Below are 20,686 nucleotides of genomic sequence, written 5' to 3'. Positions count from 1 at the left end.
GCTCTTGGCAAAGATGATAAACGCAAATTGGAGAGTGGCCAGCACATTTCTCTCCTCCTGCTGCTATTCTACCATTTTTCTGAACTTGGAGCATTTTTCTTCTAATGCAGAACTGCATCAAAGCCTTGTAGATTGCATTGTAGCAGTGAAAGGACACATTGGTTTAATCCAATTTATCAACCGTGCCGAAAGCATGGTGCACAGGTCTTGTGAAATGTAAACCCCGTTCAGACATTCATACCCTACGTGTGATGGTAAGGATCAAGATTACCCTGTCCCCACCTGATGTTCTTGCCTTGGACTTCATATTTGCGTAGGGTCCTGCATCCATAGAGCCCTCTACACATCCATGTGTAGGCCCGCTCTGTACAATCTCCACACTGTAAAATTGTAATGTACTGATAGTGCAGGTAGGGTCTTTGTGCATTGGGCTTTATGCACATGGCTCCCTATGTTAAGTTCAATGCATGAATGTCAGGTGGAGATGGAGGATTGTCATGGGGATGAGTTGACCAATGTGATCCTGATTGGCTACAGGATTTGAATCTCTTCAGAGCGCTTCACTTGAGATCCATTGGGTTCTTGCATTTTGTTGCCTTCAAGCATTCCACCAACCTTCCTCAACGTGGCACCCTCCAGATGTTTTGGACTGCAGTCTCCATCATGGATCTCTTCTCGATCATCCCAAAGTGCAGGACACGGAATAACGGGCTGAAGTTACAGGAAGCCAGATTCCGGCTGGACATCAGGAAGAACTTCCTGACTGTTAGAGCAGTACGACAATGGAACCAGTTACCTAGGGAGGTTGTGGGCTCTCCCACACTAGAGGCATTCAAAAGGCAGCTGGACAACCATCTGTCAAGTATGCTTTAGGGTGGATTCCTGCATTGAGCAGGGTTTGAACTCGATGGCCTTATGGGCCCCTTCCAACTCTACTATTCTATGATTCTATGTCTGACTATTGGCTTTGCTATTTGGAGCTGATAGGAGTTGTAGTACAAAGCACTTGCAGGGCATCACATTGGGGAAGGCTGCACTACCCTTTAGGAATTCCAAGAAAAGGATTCTGGGCTGTAACTATGCAGAAAAGGACTGACTGGGTTCTGAATGACTCCAGTGGAGTATTAAGGGACAGACTAAACAGGTTGCAATGTGGGGCACAGTGATCCAAACCTGCCCGAGACACTGTGTTCCTGAGTGCACTATTCTTTTTTCCATATGAGAAAGTGGTTGCTACTCACCCCACAGGTCAAAAATACAACACCACGCTTTGGAACAGTGCAGCAAGAGGGGCAAAGAATCACAGACCTTTCCTACAGGAAACCCATGCATCCAAACTCATCACCCAAATTTTCATCTTATCTATGCACTCAAACAGAGAACCTGTTCATGTCTCTGCTGTGGGCTGAATATCTTGTCATTTAATATACAGTTTGTAAATACAGCAGCAAGCTAGTGTATGGAATATAAGAAGAGCCATGCTGGATCAGACCAAGGGTCCATCTAGTCCAGCACTCTGTTCACACAGGGACCAATTAGCATCATCCACAGTCCCACAAGCAGGACACAGTGTAACAGCACCCTCCCACCACCCATGTTCCCCAGCAACTGGTGCCTATAGGCTTACTGCCTCCGAGACTGGAGGTTGCACTTAACCATCAGGATAGGGGAGAGGCCATAGCTCAGTGTGATAGAGCACATGCTTTACATGCAGAAGGTCCCTGGTTTGATCCCTGGCTTCTCCAGGTAGGGTAAGGAAAGAATCCTGCCTGAAACCTTGGAGAGCTGCTGCTGCCAGTCGGTGTCGACAGCACTGGGCTAGATAGATCCAACCCCCTTTTAAAGCCATCTAAATTGGTGACCACCACTACATTTTGTGGTAGTGAACTCCATAGTTCAACTATGCACTGTGTGGCTTTAACAGTACTTACCTTGATTAATCCCTCTCCAGATCTACTTGGATTAAAGCCTGCTCCTAATAATGGGACCCATGGAAGCTTAAATCACCTACTGCGGAGCAGTACGTATAAGCCAGTCATGCCGGAAGAAGTTGCAAGGCCGCTCTATCCTGTAGCTACAGCGGTTTCATCTGACTATGAGCTGGGATGCACATGTGATGACAAGGTAAGCTGGTGGCAGCTGATGATACCTGAAGGCCCATCAGGCAACGGCCTTCTAATGTCTGCTACAAACATGCAAAGTATGTAATAGTACCAGATGTATACTGCCAGATAAAGAACTCAGTCATTTTTCTGATCTGCTGGGTCGCTAGTATAATCTGTATCTGTCCAGCATTTTGGGGGACTACTTGTGAATCCCCCAGAAAAGAGGACAACAGCTTGCATTAAAAAGGTTCATCTGCTAATTTATATGTATAGATGCACATTTAGAAAAAAGAGCATTATAACTTAAATGGAAATGTAGTACATCTCACCATAGCAGGGGGAGTTGTGATTGGGTGAACTGAGTGCCTTGCTGAGACTACTGTCCAGGTGCTGTTGATGGGCAACTCCAAGGCCTAGCTGCTCCTTCTGGAGGAGGGGGTTTCGTTATCTTTAAACTGGACTTGGATTGGACGGCCCTTGAAGAATAGGATGCCTTCAAAATAGAGAACAGTCTTCTGGAGAACTGTCTTCTACAAGACAGTTCTCTATTGGCCACCCTACCGTCATTGCTTGTACTAGGCTTGAGATAATCAGTCTCTCCTGTTGGTATTGCATTCAGGTATTAAACTCACACTTGTCTCAGTTGAGTTTCGTCAAATGTAGTGGCAAACTGGTGCCTCTGGGTGTATTGGACCACAAACCCCCATAGGCCCCCATCAGCATGGCCAAAGTTTGGGGATTATGGGAAATGTAATCCAAAACATCTGGAAGACACCAAGTTGCCTACCCCTGTGTTAAAGAAAGAGGAAAAGATCCTAGATTGGGTCTTGACCCATGAAGCCTAGTGCTCTGGGCATCCCCATAATCCCCAGCCTGCATGCACGGCCAATAGGATGATGGGTGGTGCAGTTCAACACCTCTGGAGGGCACCAGATTGGGGAAGACTGTGTTAGACCATTGCCGATGGGAGGGTAACGCCAGCCCATAGCCCTGTCTGGTGGGAGGCATGCTGGATTAAGAGTGGGGAGGAAGAATAGCAGCCTTCTAGGAGGGCAGCCCAGGGGGAGATAGCAGTGGAAGCTGGCGGGGAACAGCTGAGCCACAGTTAATGCTAAGCTAACCAGCTAGCAGAAACTCCAGCATATCCTTTGCAGCTTTCACAAATAAGGAAACGTTACGAATAAGCCTTTTGACAGGACTAGTGTTGCTTTGCTAGGTAAATATTGGAGTTGGGAATAAGAAAATGTTCTCTTAGTTCAGCTGCCAATCTTCAATGGGCTGGTTTGTTTGTTTTAAAAACAGAATAGGCTGGATGAACTCAATCGACGTCTCCATGTCAAAGGAAACGAAGGTAAGGACACGATGGTTAAACTCAATAAATTAGGCCCAATAGTCAACCAATCAATCAATGTTAGTGTGTGTCGTCATATCTGTAACCTGATCCGCCCCCAATATGTCTGTCCTACAATCTGTAGTGACCTGCCTTGTGCTATGGCATTGACACAGCGGAAGAGTGTCATGGGCTCAGTGGGCAGGCTCTGATCAGTTAAGATGCAAACATGATTAATTGATTTTGATGTTGGTAATATGTTATGTTATTTATTTATTTATTTATTACATTTATTTGCCAACCCAAGCCAAAGCTCTCTGGGCGGTTTACAAAAAATAACATTTAATGTTATAAAATAACATTTGCATTTTAACTAATTAATCAACTAAGAGCACAATCCTATGCATGGTTAGACAGGGGGGGAAACACCTACAACTCCCAGCATTCCCCAGCCAGGTATCCCTTTACTGCAGTTTGTCACACTAGAACACTGGGGTGTGTGTGTGTGTGTGTGTGTGTGTGTGTGTGTGTGTGTGTGTGTGTTAAGAATCAGTGGGGAACTGGAGATAAACTGGGTGAGAGGAAGTCTGTGACAAAAAATAATTCTTGGGAGTTGTAATGCTCACTTCTTATTTGAGGCATGCATTATTAGTCACAGTGTCATGTTTCCAAGCCCTCCCGCTGCAGTTCGAGACAATAAAGAAGTCTGCCAAGTAATCCACAAAACTTTGTTCAGCAAATAAACATCTCTTCGCACTTGAAGAGAGTTTAAACACTAGGAACTTTCCTCTAGGCTAAAATTTGGCTAATTAAGTGAGACAATTGTCCTTTCAACAAAAGGGAAGGTTTTTTTTCCCTGAGTCCCTTAACTTCAGGGATGATTCCTCCGAAAAAGCCTTTGGTGAGAAGCTAGCTGATCTGATCGCCTCCTTTTAGCACCGCTGTTTGAATCTGCGGCAGACTCTGGGATCGGTCAACTTTGAAGTCCCTTCCCCCTCTGAGGATTGCTGAGTTGTTAGCATTTTCACTGATAAAGTCTAGTGAAGACTTTTCTAGCCCTGTTTCTTCTGGGGCGGAATCTGATTCCGATTGATAGCCTGAAACTCCTTCCCCCACACTAAGGGGAGCAGGCCCACAACACACAGACACTCTGACCCAATTCACACACCACCCAGGAATTGGAGTCCAGCAGCAGTGAGAGTGCTGCTCTAAAGCTTCCCTGCAACACAGTATGGATAGGTGTGTTTGTGTGCATGTGTGCAGAGGACATATGTGCCTGATTATGGTGGTGGTGTTGTGCTTTGTGTTTCATTTTTATGAATGCATGTGTTCAACTTCTGAGTTCCATACATGATATATATTTTTACAGATAAACACCTCCTTTATGGCCGTCCCGCTGTTCTTTATCGTACCAAATACAGTATCCTGCATCACCATGACTTTGAAAGTGGCTACAGTGAAACGTTCCTGATGCCTCTTTGGACATCTTATACTATTTCAAAGCAGGTCACTATGTTTGCCTGAATCTCTCTATTTGGATGGGAGGTCTGGGTGGGGAGCGGAGCCAGGAAATGTCACTGGCAAATTGGGTAAGAAGAAGTGAGACAAAGGTGCCTTAAGCACATGCCGTGTCCAAATGACTGGAGAAGACTTTCCCATAATAAGACAATCCTCTGAAGACTGAGATGAGAGAACTGCTTCAGGCTCACAGTAAGAGTGCTTTTTTTGCAGAGAGTGTCCTGTTTCTAATTTCTGGAGCTTTTTACCACTGCCAAGTCATGAAGGCACACATTCCAAGTGAGCAAATAATCAAGACAGACTATTTCATAGAATCATAGAATAGCCGAGTTGGAAGGGACCTACAAGGCTATCGAGTCCAACCCCCTGCTCAGTGCAGGAATCCACCCTAAACCACAATTCATTTGTATCTCACTATCTGTGAAGGTGGCACTTTCCTGAATGACACAAACATAGAGACCAGCTCCCACCCTGAGTAGCTTTCCATCTAGGTTTTGATGACAAGACAGACAACAGGGGGAGGGGAGAAAAGATGGAGGCAAGGGCAATTGGCAAGGGACGGCTTTGAGGAGGCAATGCCATTCTAAGGGCCCATTGTCACTTGAGTTCTTGTACTCTGGTATGTAGACTCAGGTACCAAATATACAAGCATGCCATCAGCTCCGAAGGGGGTGTAGGTACTACTGGCCACGTTTCTTCGTTACTGCTTCTATATACTTTAGGAACAAAGCTGAAAAATACATGCAGGCACACTTTTTCTGGAGAAGGTATGAAGATACTACTTCACATAGCACATGGTTAATTTATGGAATTGGCTGCCACAAGCCATGGCGGTGGCCACTCGCTCGCATCAGGAGTGGGCACCTTGAGGTTCTCCAGACATTTTAACTTACAACGTCCCATCAGTCTAAGAGCTTTTCTACACAATGCATTTATTGTACATTCATGTTTCCTTACTCATGGTAGTTTATGGCTTTTTTAGATGACATCATGGTTCACCAGTTTCACTTCCCCCCTTTTTTTCTTTTAATTAAAGAACACTTTCCCGGGGGGCGGGGTTAGAGTGGTGAAAATGGAGTAATATTATTAAAGGGGGATAAAAGCTAAAGGAAAGGTAGTTTCCTACTTGTCTATTTGTGGTGTTCTGCTATAGCATAGCGCCATCTAGAGGTAATGTAGCAGAAATGTGGGAAAGGAAGAGCTCTTTGTCTAGAATTTGGATCTCAATTCTGCAACAAAACTGATAGTAGATACAGCAATTAAAAGCCTTTTGTTGAAATGCTCCTAGCAGCATAGCCAATGTTGAGAGATCATGGGATTTTTAGGCCAAAACATTTGGAGGGCCACAAGTTGTCTACCCCTGACTTAGATGACTTCATGGAGTTATCTATGAAGTTATCTCGGTCTATCAATGGGTATTAGTTATGATGGCTAACATAGGGAGCTTCCATGCATATTCCACTGAACGCTAGTTGCTGGAGAGCAGCAGTAGGAGAGGGAAATTGCACTCGTGCCCTGCTTTCTGGAAGCATCTGGCTGGCCAGTGTGGGTATCAAGGGTGTGAATTGACTAGATCACTCTTCAACCATCCCTCCTTCCAGTAGAGGCTGGTGGCTCCGTTTTCAGTGGACCTGTGAATCCATTCTCAGAACAAGCCAGATCTCTAAAGGAGCTATCAACATAGCTTTCAGCACTTTGGATAGCTCCTTTAGAGTTTGGGCTCCATCTATTTTTAGGAGGTGTGTTGTGGGAATCAACCCTCAAAAGTATTGCTAAATTCCATTATCATAGAATCATAGAATAGTGGCGTTGGAAGGGGCCTATAAGGCCATCGAGTCCAACCTCCTGCTCAATGCAGGAATCCACCTTAAAGCCTACCTGACAGATGGTTGTCCAGCTGCCTCTTGAATGCCTCTAGTGTGGGAGAGCCCACAACCTCCCTAGGTAGCTGATTCCATTGCTGTACTGTGACAACCTTTCAAGTATTTGAAGAGTGCTTTCAATCTTCTTTTCTCAAGGCTAAACATGCCCAGTTCTTTCAGTCTGGGCATGTTCCAGACCCCTGATCATCCTTGTTGCCCTTTTCCGAACAGTTTGTCAACTTGTGTGCAGGGATGGTCTTGTTTTTATTGATTGCATGTTAGCTGCTCTGGAGTCTTTTTCTGGCTGAGGGGAAGGATAAAACTGCTTTAAATAAATAAATAAATAAATATGTTACAAGGGCCAAACTAAACATTACCTTCACTGCATAGTTCTGGACTTGAGTGCAGAGCGGATTTTTTTCTTACATATTGCCAACTCAGGGCCCCTTATCCAGATTGGGACTGCAGCAGGGGATAAAGACCCCCCTCTCTCCACAAGGGCCCTGATTTAGATTATGTCCCACTGCACTGGTAATTCATAAAAAAACCCCAAAAACCTGCACTAAAGGCCAGAACTATGTGTTGAAGTTACCTAGGGAGGTTGTGGGCTCTCCCACACTAGAGGCCTTCAAGAGGCAGCTGGACAAGCATCTGTTGGGGATGCTTTAGGGTGGATTTCTGCATTGAGCAGGGGGTTGGACTCGATGGCCTTGTAGGCCTCTTCCAACTCTGCTATTCTATGATTCTATAAGATAGCGTGTAGTTTGGCCCTATGAGCAGTAGAAACTGGCAATCACTGAAAGAATGGATTAACCCAACACTATTTTTCTTGTAGTTGTTACTGCTTTGTCCAACACTATTTTTTTCCCCTTGCTAGCCATTCCTTTGAAGCTGGCAGCTAGAGGCGGAGTATTGCAATAGCTAGATATAATCTATCTTCCAATAACTCTTCTGTCATAGCAGAGTACAAAATATTTGTCTCCTATAGAGCAGGGTGCAAAGTGCTTTGCAAGCCTTAATGATCATGTTACCTTTCTTTATAGAATGTGCAAGTTGGCACATTAATGGCAGTACTTCTAGTAGGTCCAAGTTCAACATTCTCAATTAGACCATGTTGCCTGTCTTTAAGATCTTGCAGAAAATATTTTGCAAAATATGTTAAAAAGGGATAGGCCTTGATTGATCTTCATCTGGACAACACTAGAAGAGTACTTCCCCCCTTCCTCTTCTTTCATTGCAGGCAGATGTCTCTGGGGTTCCAGAGCCCTTGGTCAATTGTGTGCGGCCTGATCTGCGCATTTCTCCAACCAATAGTCAATGCTGTGGAGCCTACAGAGCAGACAGACAGATGTCTTATGGATTCCTTTTCCCTCCACGTAAGCTTAAATAGGATGCGGTTGCACAACAGCTAGTTTTTGATATTCACTCTCTGTATGTTTTGTTACAAAAGCAGTACAAAACTTGAGCTGGAATTCAAAGAAGGGGATGGGAATGCACAGAGAACATGCTTCTTCTTTTTTGCTGGTGTCGTTCCCATGGCTGAAGAGGCAAGCTGCCACTTACAGCGAACAACGGCTTGTCTCTTTGGCCTTAGCAATCCTGCAAAGTGAACTTGGGAAGTGTTGAGTGCACACATATTTGCAATAAAAGTTGGAAGTGTGAGTTGTTAGAGTGCCACCCCTCCCCAAACTCCTAAGATATTGGTGTGCATGTGTTGTGCAGGTAAAGGAACATAGTTAAACTATGGAATTCACTACCACAAGATGTAGCGATGGCCACCAGTTTGGAGAGCTTTAAAAGATGGTAGACAAATTCATAGCCTATCGATGGCTACTAATCCTGATGGCTATATGCTACCTCCAGCATCAGAGGCACTATGCCTCTGTACATCAGTTGCTAGAATATACAGCCAGGAGGGTGCTATTGCACCCATGTCCTGCTTAGGGGTTTCCCCACAGGTGGCTGGTTGGCCTTCTTCTGTTCTGATGACTGGGCACACAGCCTTTTCCCTTTGTGACTATAAACAGCTCACATTCTGAAAATGGCTTATTATCGCAGAAAAAGAAAACCTTATTCAGGTTGCTTTCTGAAAATGGATGATATCAAATGGCTACCACTGCTTTTAGTAAAGCTTCTGGAAATTGAAATTCGCTTTTAAGCAGCCATCTTTGATTACTGAATGATACTTGACAACATTTTGGCGAACGTTTCGTGAAGGGAAGCCATTCCTTGGGTGGATGGGTGAACTTTTGTGGGCAAAACAGTCAGGGTGAGGAAGGATGAATTGGACTCCAACATCACACACCAGAGGGACGGTGTCTCAGAGGAATCCAATTTTCACACACACACACACACAAATTTTGCATTCTTCCATTGGCAAAGGCTGATTAACGAAACAGGTCCTTGGATGTATGGAGGAATTCATCTTAGAGAACAGGTGTCCTCTGGTTCACATCTGCAGAACCCAAATCCCGGCGCCTTTCCTAGAGTGGCACACCCTCCTTTCACCGCTCTTGTCAGAGAACTCTGTAGCCAGTGGGAAAAGTCAATGCAACGGAAAATTCTATGTAGCCCGCTACACAACACAACGGTTGTGCATGAACTCTCCTCTGCACATCGTGGATATTAAGAGTGGAGTGTTTTTTTTTAAAAAAAAACCTCCACTGTTGTGTGGAGTTTTCCCGCCAGACAACACATTTCTCAACGGTGGTGTAAAAACTACAACGTGGAGTTCTAAAAACCCCGTTGAGAAACGTGTTGTCTGAATTGAGCCTGTATTTGCTTTGTTTTAGCCAACGGAATTACCCTGCAGCTCCAGAGCTAGCATGACTGTGCTACCCTCTGTGGCTGGAAATATTCCCTGGAAACTTAAAGGAAGCATCACTTGCAACCGTCATTTGGGTGTATTTGTTTTGTGATTGGGGAGGCAGAGGTTGGTTTCTACCCCCTGATATTTTCCTCCAGTTGTAGGAGATTTCTTCCAAGTAAAAACCCTTACGAGCCCCACGGCACCTCCTCTGTCTCATCTCCACACTGTCACTGAGGCTGACCGATATAAAGTAACTCTGACAGGACATGGCAACTCTTTTTAATTTTTATTTTCAGAACTCAGTTCCTCAGCAGAAGCGAAATATGATGCTTTTCTAATAACAAATGTTATTCCGATGTATCCTGCCTTCAAAAGTAAGTGCTTTGTTTTTACTATTTGCTTTGGTGAAATCCAGTTTCAGGCTCGTTGACAGTCATACCTATTATAATGGTGGTGAAAAAGGAATCCATTAATTTAGTGACCTGGTTATCTCCTCTGTGGAGGCACAATCTTTGTACACATTGGGAGCATGGGTTACTTGCATTTCTATTGCTATTAGTGTCAGGACTCACTAGGACTTAGCCTAGTAGCTGTTTTCTATGCTAGGACAGAATCCTGGGATGTATATTTTATTTATTCATTTATAAAACATTGCTACACTGCCTTTTGGTTTAAAACAACAACAGCAACAACACCTTGGAGTCTCACAACAATAAAGTAGCACAACAACTAAAATTAAGAAGTGCATTCAAAGACAAAATAAAAAAGACAAGACCTTAATGAGTTTTCTACACGAGGCATTTATTGGGCGCTCACCATTCCCTAGTTACGGTTGTTTATGAGTTCTTTAAATGTCATTGTGACCCTCCAGTTTCATTTCTATTTGTAAACAGCACTTTCAGTGAGGGTTTTTGTTTTGAGCAGGGAAAATGTGGTATTATTTAAAGAAAGTGAATGAAAATGCTATTTCCACTTGTATAATTGTGCTATTCCACTATACCAGAGCTCCACCTAGAGGTTATGTAATGGAAAAGCAGGAAAGAAAACTCTTCATGTAGTCCTCGTATCTCAATTCTGCAATGAAACTGAAAGTAGATACAGTGTTAAATACATTAAAAGCCTATTGGAACAAACATGTCTAAACTTCTCATTTAAAGGATAACCAAGGAAGGGCCAGTCTAACCTCCCTGGGGGAGGGCAAGTTCCATAATCGGGGAGCTGCCACTGAAAAGGCCCATGTCCCACATCCCCACCAATTACATGTGCCTTGGTGGTGGACTGCAGAGCCAGGTCTTGGAAGATGACTGCAATTGATTGGCAGGTTTATGCAGGAAGAGGTGGTCTTTCAAATGTCCTGGAGAAGTAATAGCTAAAATGTCTAACTAGGTTCAGAGAATATTTCCCCCCCACAGAGAATATTTCCCCCCCCCCATCTAGTTATCTTCCCACACATCAGAGAATAGGGAGAAGATCAGAAAAGTGTTTTTTAATCACTATTTTTAACAGTTATATGTTACTTTTTGACTTTGCCGTCCATAAAGCAGCTCACAGCAATTAAAACTCAAGCTATGGGTGAAATCAAAGGAGCGAGAGAAAAGCAGTTGAGAGAAACCATTCAGATTGTGAACCAGAAAGTTAGACATAGAGGGAAGCAAAATAACACATGCTAAATAATCTGGTCATTAAAAACTTCGCAGAATGAAATGGTTTTAGCCTGGTGCTTAAATGTGGCTAACTCCCTCATTTTTCTGGGGTGGCCATTCCATAAATGAGGGGCAGCTGCTGAAGACAGTGGAGGCTGGTGGCTCCGATGTCAGTCGGGTGGTGAATCCACTGCAGGCATCAGTCAGAACTCTAAAGGAGCTCTCTGAGGTGCAAAGTTCCTTCAGAGTTCTGGCTGATTCTGACAGAAACCCAGATTCAGCGCCCTACTGGCATGGGATCCACCAGCCTCCACTGGCTGAAGACTCCTTTTCTGTTTCTGGTTGTTTCTGGCCTCGTATCTAGAGGGTGGGGGTGCACCCAGAAAACTGCCTGTTTGGATTTTAACATTTAGGCAAGTTTACATGGGAGAAGGTGCTTGGGCCCTAGTCCCTGCTTTTTGTGAAATACTGTATACAACTATACTTGCATTATGAACATTTTATGTTCCAGAGAAAGAGAGAGAGAGAGAGAGATTGAGGCTGGTGACTCCTATGTCAGTGGGGTGGTGAATCCAGTCTGGGATTCAGTTAGAACCTGTCAGAATTCTAAAAGAGCTTTTCAACAGGTTTTTTTTTTAGTGTGTAGTTGGACACAAAATGGGGAAATGGGGGGGAGGTGCAGTTGGAAATCTGACAATGTGCAGTTGAAAAAAGTGGTGAAAAAAGTAAGATGTGTGTTATGTGTATGTGTTTATTAAGAACTTCACAATAGACAAAATCAGGGAACACAAATTATTTAAGGATGCAGGTGAAAGAGCCCTTGATGGTGTGACTGACGTTGGGTCCTATGACAGTGTTGCCTGAATAGATGTGGGGGCAGAGTTGGCACTTGGGTCTATTGCATGGTCTGGTCCCTCTATCTGTGTCTCTGTCCTGTGTATTGTTGCTGGTTAGCATCCGCTTCAGGTTGGGAGGTTGTCTATAGGCCAGGACTGCCCTGCCTCCCAAGGCTTGTGAGAGAGAAGTGTCTGTGCTGATGATGGGTTGGAATTCACTGATGATCTGTTGCAGTGATTTCAATTGGGGGCTTTGGTGACAAGCAGCGGTGTACTTCTCTTGGTCTGTTGTCCTTCCTGGGTCTCCATATGGCCCTGTCAATCTGTCTTTAAGTTTAAGGTGATTAATAATAATAATAATAATAATAATAATAATAATAATAATAATAATAATAATATTTCTTACCCGCCTCTGCATTCTGATCGAGGCGGAGAACAACAGTAAATATAAAATACATAAAACTGAATTAAACCGTAATATACATTGTTAAAAACATTCTAAAACATCTTAAAATTCTACTGTATAGGCCTGCCGGAAGAGATCAGTCTTTACAGCTTTCTTGAATGCTAATAGACTGTTAAATTGATGAGTCTCCTCCAGCAGGCCATTACTAGTGTTGGTGATAATCTGTCCAGCCGTGAAAGAGAAATAATGTGTTTGGTTTGGGTGGAGGTGGCGTGTGTGTGTGTGTGTGTGTGTGTGTTTCTGACAGGTAATTTGTGCCGTTGGAAAACTTGCTTTAAAACCCCCTGCTATCCAAGTGTCTTGGATAAGTCTTTTAGAGTTCTGACTGAAACTCAGAGTGGATTCACCACCCCACTGATATCAGAACCACCAGCCTCCGCTGATCCCTCCCTCTCTCTCTCTCTCTCTCTCTCTCTCTCTCTCTCTCTCTGTCTATCTATCATAGGGTAAATGGCATGATCCACCTAATTTAGATAATTTAAAAGTGTAATCTCACGGAACCTCATTTGATGCCAATGTGTGATTGTGTGCCATGTGAAAAACTGCAGAAGAGGAGCCCATCTTATTTTGTAGAGAAAGAACAATGCATCGTCTGTGCGGTGCCCATTGCAATGCCAGTCTCAGAATGGCACTGTGTATTTCCTTTGTTTAAAGCTTCGCCTAAGGGAGGAAAATGAGAGAGCAAAACCTGGTTGCTTTTTTCACCTCCTTCCAGGAGAAACAAAATGAATCTGCAGTAAAGTTAAAATCTGTTTATTTTGGATATTTGTCCCCAAAGCAAAGAAAAATCCATGTCCTTTATTTATTTATTTATTTTAAAATAATACTAATAATACTAATACTGTGCTTATTTTGGAAAACACCTGCAAAACCCCAAAACTGACGTTAATTATGGCACATGATTGTAAAAGATTTTTTTGGGGGGGGCTTAATTTTTTTTAATTAAAAATTATATCCGTGTTACATTGCATTTTCTCCATAAAAATGTCCATATTAACTTGTTGCTTGGAGAATGCTTATAGAGGTGATGGCTTTGTGTTACCTCCAGGATCAGAGGCAGCAGTTGCTGGGGAACATGGATGGGAGAGTGCTGTTGCTCTAGTGTCCTGCTTGTGGTTCCCTGGCTGACAGCTGGCTGGCCACTGTGTAAACAGAGTGTTGGACCAGATGGACCTTTAGTCTGATCCAGCATGGCTCTTCTTACGTTCTGATAACCCCTTTTACCTATTCCAGAAAATAATAAGGCCTGTTTTGTTTTCAAAGGTATTGGGATGTCCTCATCCCATGCCTGATTATCATTGCACATTTTGTTCAGTCTTTAAGTGCTAGCAAAATGCCCAACAAAATGCTGGGCTAGATGTGTATGGAAGTTTAGCTAGTGCATTACAAGCAATGCATCCCTGTGCCCTCTGTGTACAGAGAAACATTGCATCTGCATGGGGTTCCTGGCAATCAGGGGCATCCAGAGTTCACACACACATCAACAGTATCTCCAAGTGCAGTGCAGTGCATTGTCTCTCTAAAGCAGTGAATTGCAATTGTTTGTGTGTATTGTATCTATACTTATCTATCTATTGAGAGAATGTGTAAAGGGGTGCAATTTAAGACACCTCAGGGGCTCAGCTTGCCCTCTGCTCCTGGTCACTCTACCTCTCTACATAACTCTATCCTGGCCTCCATTTCTTGATCACATGATTATAGGCTTTTCTGCGTGAGAAATTTATTGTGTGCTCGTCATTCTGTACTCATGGCTGTTTACGGGTTTTTTAGACAATGTTGTGACCCTTCACTTTTGCTTCTGTGTTTAACCAGCACTTTGGGCGTGTTTTTAGAGCAGGAAAAATGTGGCATTTAATTGTGAAAGTGAAAGAAAGCATGATTTCCTCTTGTGTATTTCCGCTATTCCACAATACCACAGTGCCACCTAGAGGTTATGTAAAGGAAAAGCAGGAAAGGAAATGCTTAGGTCTCAATTCTGTGATGAAACAAAAAGTAGATATAGCGGATTAACACATCAACAGTCTCATATGGAAAAGCTCCATGTAAGAGAATGTCGAGAAGTGGTTTATACAGATCATATGGGACTAGCAACAAAATGCTGCAGTATGGAGTGGTTGTGCTCAGAATTCTAGCCACTCCATTCTTTCCCCACAACAGTCAATGAGCATTCTGTGCTGATTGAGCATGCTCAGTCCTCATTGGACTGTGTTTTTATTTTGATGGGGTGTGGGTATATTGTACACCCCCCTTTGAAGATTTCTTGTATTTCTACAAACTTTGGGATTCCTTTGAGTTTGCGGTTAGTATAAATATGCTACTTTCTCAGGTTGATTTAAAGATAACCTTGTATCCTTTTTTATATATTTATACAGAGGTGTGGAATTTCTTCCAACGGGTTTTGGTGAAGAGATATGCCATTGAACGGAATGGAGTCAATGTGATCACTGGACCCATCTTTGATTATGACTATGATGGTTTGCATGACACACCGGACAAAATAAAAATGTAAGAATCTTTTGTTTTAAGTTGCAATCCTAGGCGCACTTACCTAGGAATAAGGCCACCAGCATAGGATTGTATCACTCTTAGTAGATGCTTACTTATTTGTAGAAAGGGATAACTTTCCCTAGGATTGCATCAGATTGGCTTGGAAAATAAGCAGTTATATCCAAAATTAAATCAATAACAGTTATTTAAAAATTCACATCCCATTTTTCTTTATGAAGTAAGCTCCAAACAACTCAAAAAACTCCATAAAATTCATTAAGCATAATAAAAACAGCCCCCACATAAAAATAAATCAATTTCATGTAATAAATTATTTGATCATAAGCACAGGAAGATAGAACTGTAAGCCACTATAAAAGGTACATGAAATAAAAAGGTCTTCGCCTGAAACCTGAGGCAACAGAATCTCTCTAGGAAAGGAGTCCCACAATTCAGAGGCTACGCAAGAAAAAAACCCGCCTTGTGTTCCAACCAATTGTGTTGCTGAAAGTGGTGAGATGCATATCAGGGCTTCTGATGTTGGTCACAGTGGGTGGGAAGGTAGGATTGTATGGGAGGAGGTGGTCCATCAAATATCCTGATCCCAAATCTTTTGTAGTTAAGGTCCATCACTTGAATTGTTCCCAGAAATTAACTGGAAGCCAATGCAGATGAAATAAAAGTGGGCTGACAGTGATCAGCAAGATGGGCTCCAGAAATCCATATGGCTATCACCATTTTGTTGCAGCTAAAGCTTCCAAATGCTTTTCAGAACCAACCCCATGTAGTGTGTGTGCGCAAGTAATCCAGGTTTAATGCGACTTCACCATGTGTGACAGGAGTCAAGAACTGCTTCATCCAGGAAGGGGCATAGTTGGTGCACTAGCCAAAGCTCTGCAAATAGCTTAGCCATAGTCAACATCTGATCATCCAAGGCAAGGTTGGTTCAGAAGCATTCCCCAGCTGGTCTGTCAAGTGCATTCCCATTCGAAACAGCATCTATCCCAGCTCTTGGTCCAGTTCTCTTACTGACTAATACCACCTCTGTCTTGTCTGGATTAAGCTTATAGCCCATGTCCAGTGTGTTACTGCATTCAGACCAGCTCAAAATTTCCACTGTCTCCTTGGCATCTAATGAAAAGGAGAGAAAGTTGGGTATTACCCCAAAATTCCCAGATAACCTCTTCCCAGTGGTTTCAATGTTGATGTAAAACAACAGAAGTGATACAATAGAACCCTGTGGGACTCTATAGGCCAAGGGTTTGAACAGCAGCATCTTCTGGGTTCTGAGAGTGGCGTTCCCTGTTCTCATCCTAGACAAGCACTCCAGAAGGATACCATTGTTGGTGGCACTGAAAGTTGCTGAGTGGTCCAGCAGAACAAACAGTGATGTAGATCCCCTATCCAGGTTTTGGCAAAGGTTATCCACCAAAGCAATTTTAGTTCCAAACTTGGCCTGAGCCCAGATTGAAATGGATTCAAATAATCATCTTCATCCAAGGAAGTCTGGAGTTGTGTCACCTCCCTTTCCCGGTACAAATGTTTTGAACGACAAATTTGAGACTGGCCAATAATTGTCTAAAAGGGTAGGATCCAAATAGGTGGGATTTTGTTTCTAATAGCAGAGATCTCCCTGTTACTTCCTTTTCAAAGCAGGTGGTATTACACTTTCTACAAGAGAGGCATTAAAATCTCCTTTGTGTCTTTCACCAGCCAACATGGATGAAGGTTGAAATAGTTTTGTTTTAACACATGGAAAGAGCTTCTTCTTATTTTCTGAGCCAATCCTTTCAGACAGCCTCCATCACTACTCCTAAACTCCCTTCCCCTTCTCTTCAAATCAGATTTACTCAGCCAAGCCAGTAATGGTGAGACCAGAGGTGGTGCACTACTCCCATCCTAAGGTGCTGTGCTAGCATGAATGGCTCTTGGGGAACATTTGTTTTCCCAAGGCTCACTGCTAGAAATTCTTCTCTAGTTTGGATTGTAATCCAAACCAGAGAAGAATTAGGAGACATTGAAACGCTATGACCTTCTTTGAAGAAACAGTCAGCAAGCTTCACCAGCGTCTCTGCCTATTTGGTAACCTTCACTAAATCCATAAGCCAAAATTCTTTTGTAACTCATGGAAAAAACACCAATCAGTCTGTGTGAGTTAGCTATAGCTGAGAAGGATTTTTTTAGCACTTTCTTACTATATCTTAAGAATAAATATTGGAATTGTTTCCATTTGAAAATGATTACATTTTGAAATGAACAGTTCATGCAATGGCGGGTTGTGTTTTTGTTTTTCTTGTTTGCATATTTCCCCTCCCCTCCACACCTATTTCGATCCCTTGTTCATGAGGATTTTGACTTCCTTCTGTATAATGACACAATATCCTACAAATCCTTTCCAACAGGTAATAAAACCAATGGTAGTTCTTTTCTCAGAAATGTTTCCAATATGTCTCCCATTAGATGTGTTTGTAAAAAAAAAAACCCCACCCCAATTAAAAATCCCTCCTGTCTTCTAGCTTTGTGGAAGGAAGTACGATCCCAGTTCCAACCCACTACTATGCTATCATCACAAGTTGCTTAGATTTCACTCAGCCTGCTGACAAGTGCGATGGACCGCTATCTGTACTGTCGTATATATTCCCACACCGGCCTGACAATGACGAGAGCTGTAACGTAAGTCCAAAAAGATCCCTGTTGCTTTTTTCTTATGAAACCATCAAATAGGAACAAAAGCTGAAATGACGTCTTTCACTCTTTTATTGTTTTACTCTGTACAGCACCATGTACACCATGGTGCTATATAAATAAATAAATAAATAATAATAATAATCTTGGTTGGAGCGATATTCAGGCTTTTGTTCCACGCAGTACAGGCCAGGAATTCTAAAACTGAGTCAAAAGTTAAACAAGTCAAACTTTCAGGCAGTATTTTGGGAGTGGAGTTTGCCACAAATTCTCCATCCTTGAACTACAGCATCTCTGATGGCTCTCTTGCAGGGAAGAGTGAACTAGTGATTTTAGATGCCCATGTCCCATTTGTGATGGCTGCTCGCTTTGTGTGAATGGGAAATTTGTGCAAATCCAGCTGCGATTGAGTGGGAGATTTATGCAACTCTCCCTAAATTTGCGCAACATCCTAATTTGCACAAATTTCCCTCCATAGATTAAAGCAGTGCTGATTCAGTCTAATGAGAAAATTTGCACAAATTGAACTGGGAATACGAAACGAGATGAACATGAACACGTGTTCAGAAATTGGCAAATATTTTCAGCAGATATCTGTTTGAAAGGGGGCAAAGAAAATCAATATAATCATCACGTCATTGTACTCATGTCAGTTTCATTATTCATTAACGGCCTCATGTAGAAAAGCTCAATATTAATGCAAAGAGTTTTTAAAGCCCTAAAAGATTTATGTATGTACCTCTCTGGTGAGGTCATTTCATGATCAGGGCATCACCACTGAAAAGGCCCTGCCTCTAGTTGCCACCTGCCACACTTCATTTGACCAGGGCTTCAGAATATGTTTTTAAGATCCGGGTATGTATGTATGGGAGTCAAGGTCTTCAAAACCATCTTGCTTGCAAATTCTTCTCAACAAATTATAAACTCTCTCTATGAAGACTATAAATAATTAAGGATGGTGGAACACCCTCTGTAAAAGGACAGCGCATCTTAAATCAAGTTGCCTTTCAATTCCAGAGTTCCTCTGAGGACGAATCCCGGTGGGTTGAAGAACTCTTGAAAATGCACACTGCCCGAGTACGTGATATTGAGCAGCTGACCAGCTTGGACTTCTTCAGGAAGACCAGCCGAAGCTACACAGAAATCCTTTCCTTAAAGACATTCATGCATACGTTTGAAAGTGAAATTTAACTATCTCTTAAACTCTGCTGTTCCATCCTCTCACGAAGTGGTGTATATTTTTATATTATATTTATTAATTTGAAACAGGACATTAAAATTATTAGTGTGTTTTAATCTTGCATCAAATCTTAAATATATTAAAGTTGTGTCAGGTTATTTTTTTGATTCTTTAATGTAGAGCATATGTGTTTGGGTTATGTTTGTTTTTAAGCGAGGACTCCTAGTAACACCTGAGTCTCTTGGTTCAAAGCTTTTTTAAAAAGGTGCTGCAGAATCAGTTACTTACTTTGAGGAAATGTAATTTTTCCAGCACTCCCTTGTCTCACTCTTTTTTTCCATTTTTTTTTTAGTCCTGTGCTGTGTATCAAACATGTAAAATGACAATTACTATTAACTATGTGATAGACGTATTTAAGCTCCATAGAGAATAGAAACTTAAATATAATAAAACCACACATTCAGTTTTTTACTTTGTGTTCCTTTCTCGTAGAGTGTTTTGAATACCTAGAATTTGCTAACGCAGGATGTAGTGATAGTCACCAATCTGGATGGCTGTAAAAGAGGATGATAAAAATTCATGGAGGATATGAATTTATGGCCATCACTACATCAGTAGCTATTAATCCTGATGGTTATATGAAACCTCCAGTAATGCCTGTGTACCCCAGTTGTTGGGGAACATGGGTCGGAGGGTGCTCATGTCCTACTGGTGGGTTTCGCACAGCCTGGCCATTGTGTGAACAGAATGCTGCGTGAGATGGACCCTTGGTCTGATCCAGCATGGCTGTTCTTTTGTCAAACCTTCCTCCCAACCCTCCCTGGCTCCCATGTTTCCAGCCTGTTCCTTACGCTGAGCACAAACAGAGCATAGTTCACTGCATGAACCTAAAAACATATCCTGATTTTTAAGCACATCAGATCATCTCCCACACTGTTCTGGAAAACCAAAACTTGGGCTCAGCCTGACATGCAGTAGGGGTGAAGTGACTTCATAAGGACATACAAAGCTGCCTTACTGAGTCAGATTCTTGGTCCATCTAGACCAGTGTTGTCGACACTGACTGGCAGCAGCAGCTCTCCAGAGTTTCAGGCAGGATTTTTTGCAGCCCTACCTGGAGATGCCAAGGATTGAACCTGGGACCTTCTGTTTGCCAGGCAGGGTCTCTAGCACTGAGCCATGGTCCTTCCTTCAGGCTGCACCATGCTGGAGTTGTGGTAGCAGCATGGGGGTGGGGGGTGGAGGAGGAAGACAAGGCAGGAATTATCATCTGAATATGCAGCAAGACCTTTTAAAACATTGGTCCTACCAGAGGAGGGGAACATTTAGACTCCACTTCAAGTAGTAAAATATCTTGGCCTGACAGTACCCCCAACCCTTGGGAATGGCATTTGGGGGGCTACAGTGGGTAAGAATGGGTAGGAAAGCACTGTTATGTTTGTGGAGATCCATATGAACCTTCATGTGCATCACAGGCAGGTAGCCCAATGAGGGTACCAATATTGACAGCAGAACCCGATCTGAGTGTATATCCAGGCTGGCAATTCTTGGCTGGCTGTCATGTAATGTGCAAAATGGCCAAGAACGAATGAGAAGCGTGTAAGACTACAACAGCCCTGCTAGCTCAGACTAAAGGCCTGTCAAGCCCAGTGTCCTCTTTTCCACAGTGGGCAACCAATAGGGTTGGAGATAGACAATGTATGCCACCAGACACCTTCCTTGGCGCCTGCTGAGGTACTTTGTCCCTCCTGATTTCTTTTATTTA

The 20,686-nt window shown here is 42.9% G+C and overlaps 1 protein-coding gene across 4 annotated transcripts in view; it reads left to right on the top strand.

Moving 5' to 3' along the window:
• ENPP2 (ectonucleotide pyrophosphatase/phosphodiesterase 2) overlaps nucleotides 1-19,390 on the top strand; it is a 105,464-nt gene extending 86,074 nt beyond the window's left edge. For all 4 annotated transcript variants that reach the window (XM_063131085.1, XM_063131087.1, XM_063131084.1 and 1 more), the window contains 8 exons: nucleotides 1,952-2,124; nucleotides 3,408-3,456; nucleotides 4,805-4,941; nucleotides 8,056-8,191; nucleotides 9,921-9,998; nucleotides 14,942-15,074; nucleotides 17,573-17,729; nucleotides 18,759-19,390. In XM_063131085.1, coding sequence (XP_062987155.1) covers nucleotides 1,952-2,124; nucleotides 3,408-3,456; nucleotides 4,805-4,941; nucleotides 8,056-8,191; nucleotides 9,921-9,998; nucleotides 14,942-15,074; nucleotides 17,573-17,729; nucleotides 18,759-18,932 — 1,037 coding nt within the window. In that variant the 3' untranslated portion in view covers nucleotides 18,933-19,390. The remainder of the gene's footprint in view (nucleotides 1-1,951; nucleotides 2,125-3,407; nucleotides 3,457-4,804; nucleotides 4,942-8,055; nucleotides 8,192-9,920; nucleotides 9,999-14,941; nucleotides 15,075-17,572; nucleotides 17,730-18,758) is intronic.
• The last annotated feature ends 1,296 nt before the right edge of the window (nucleotides 19,391-20,686 follow it).

Source organism: Elgaria multicarinata, chromosome 7 (genome assembly GCF_023053635.1).
Source record: "Elgaria multicarinata webbii isolate HBS135686 ecotype San Diego chromosome 7, rElgMul1.1.pri, whole genome shotgun sequence".
Classification (NCBI taxonomy): domain Eukaryota; kingdom Metazoa; phylum Chordata; class Lepidosauria; order Squamata; family Anguidae; genus Elgaria; species Elgaria multicarinata.
Note: the sequence above shows the minus strand (reverse complement) of the source record. Positions and strands in the feature narration are given on the sequence as shown.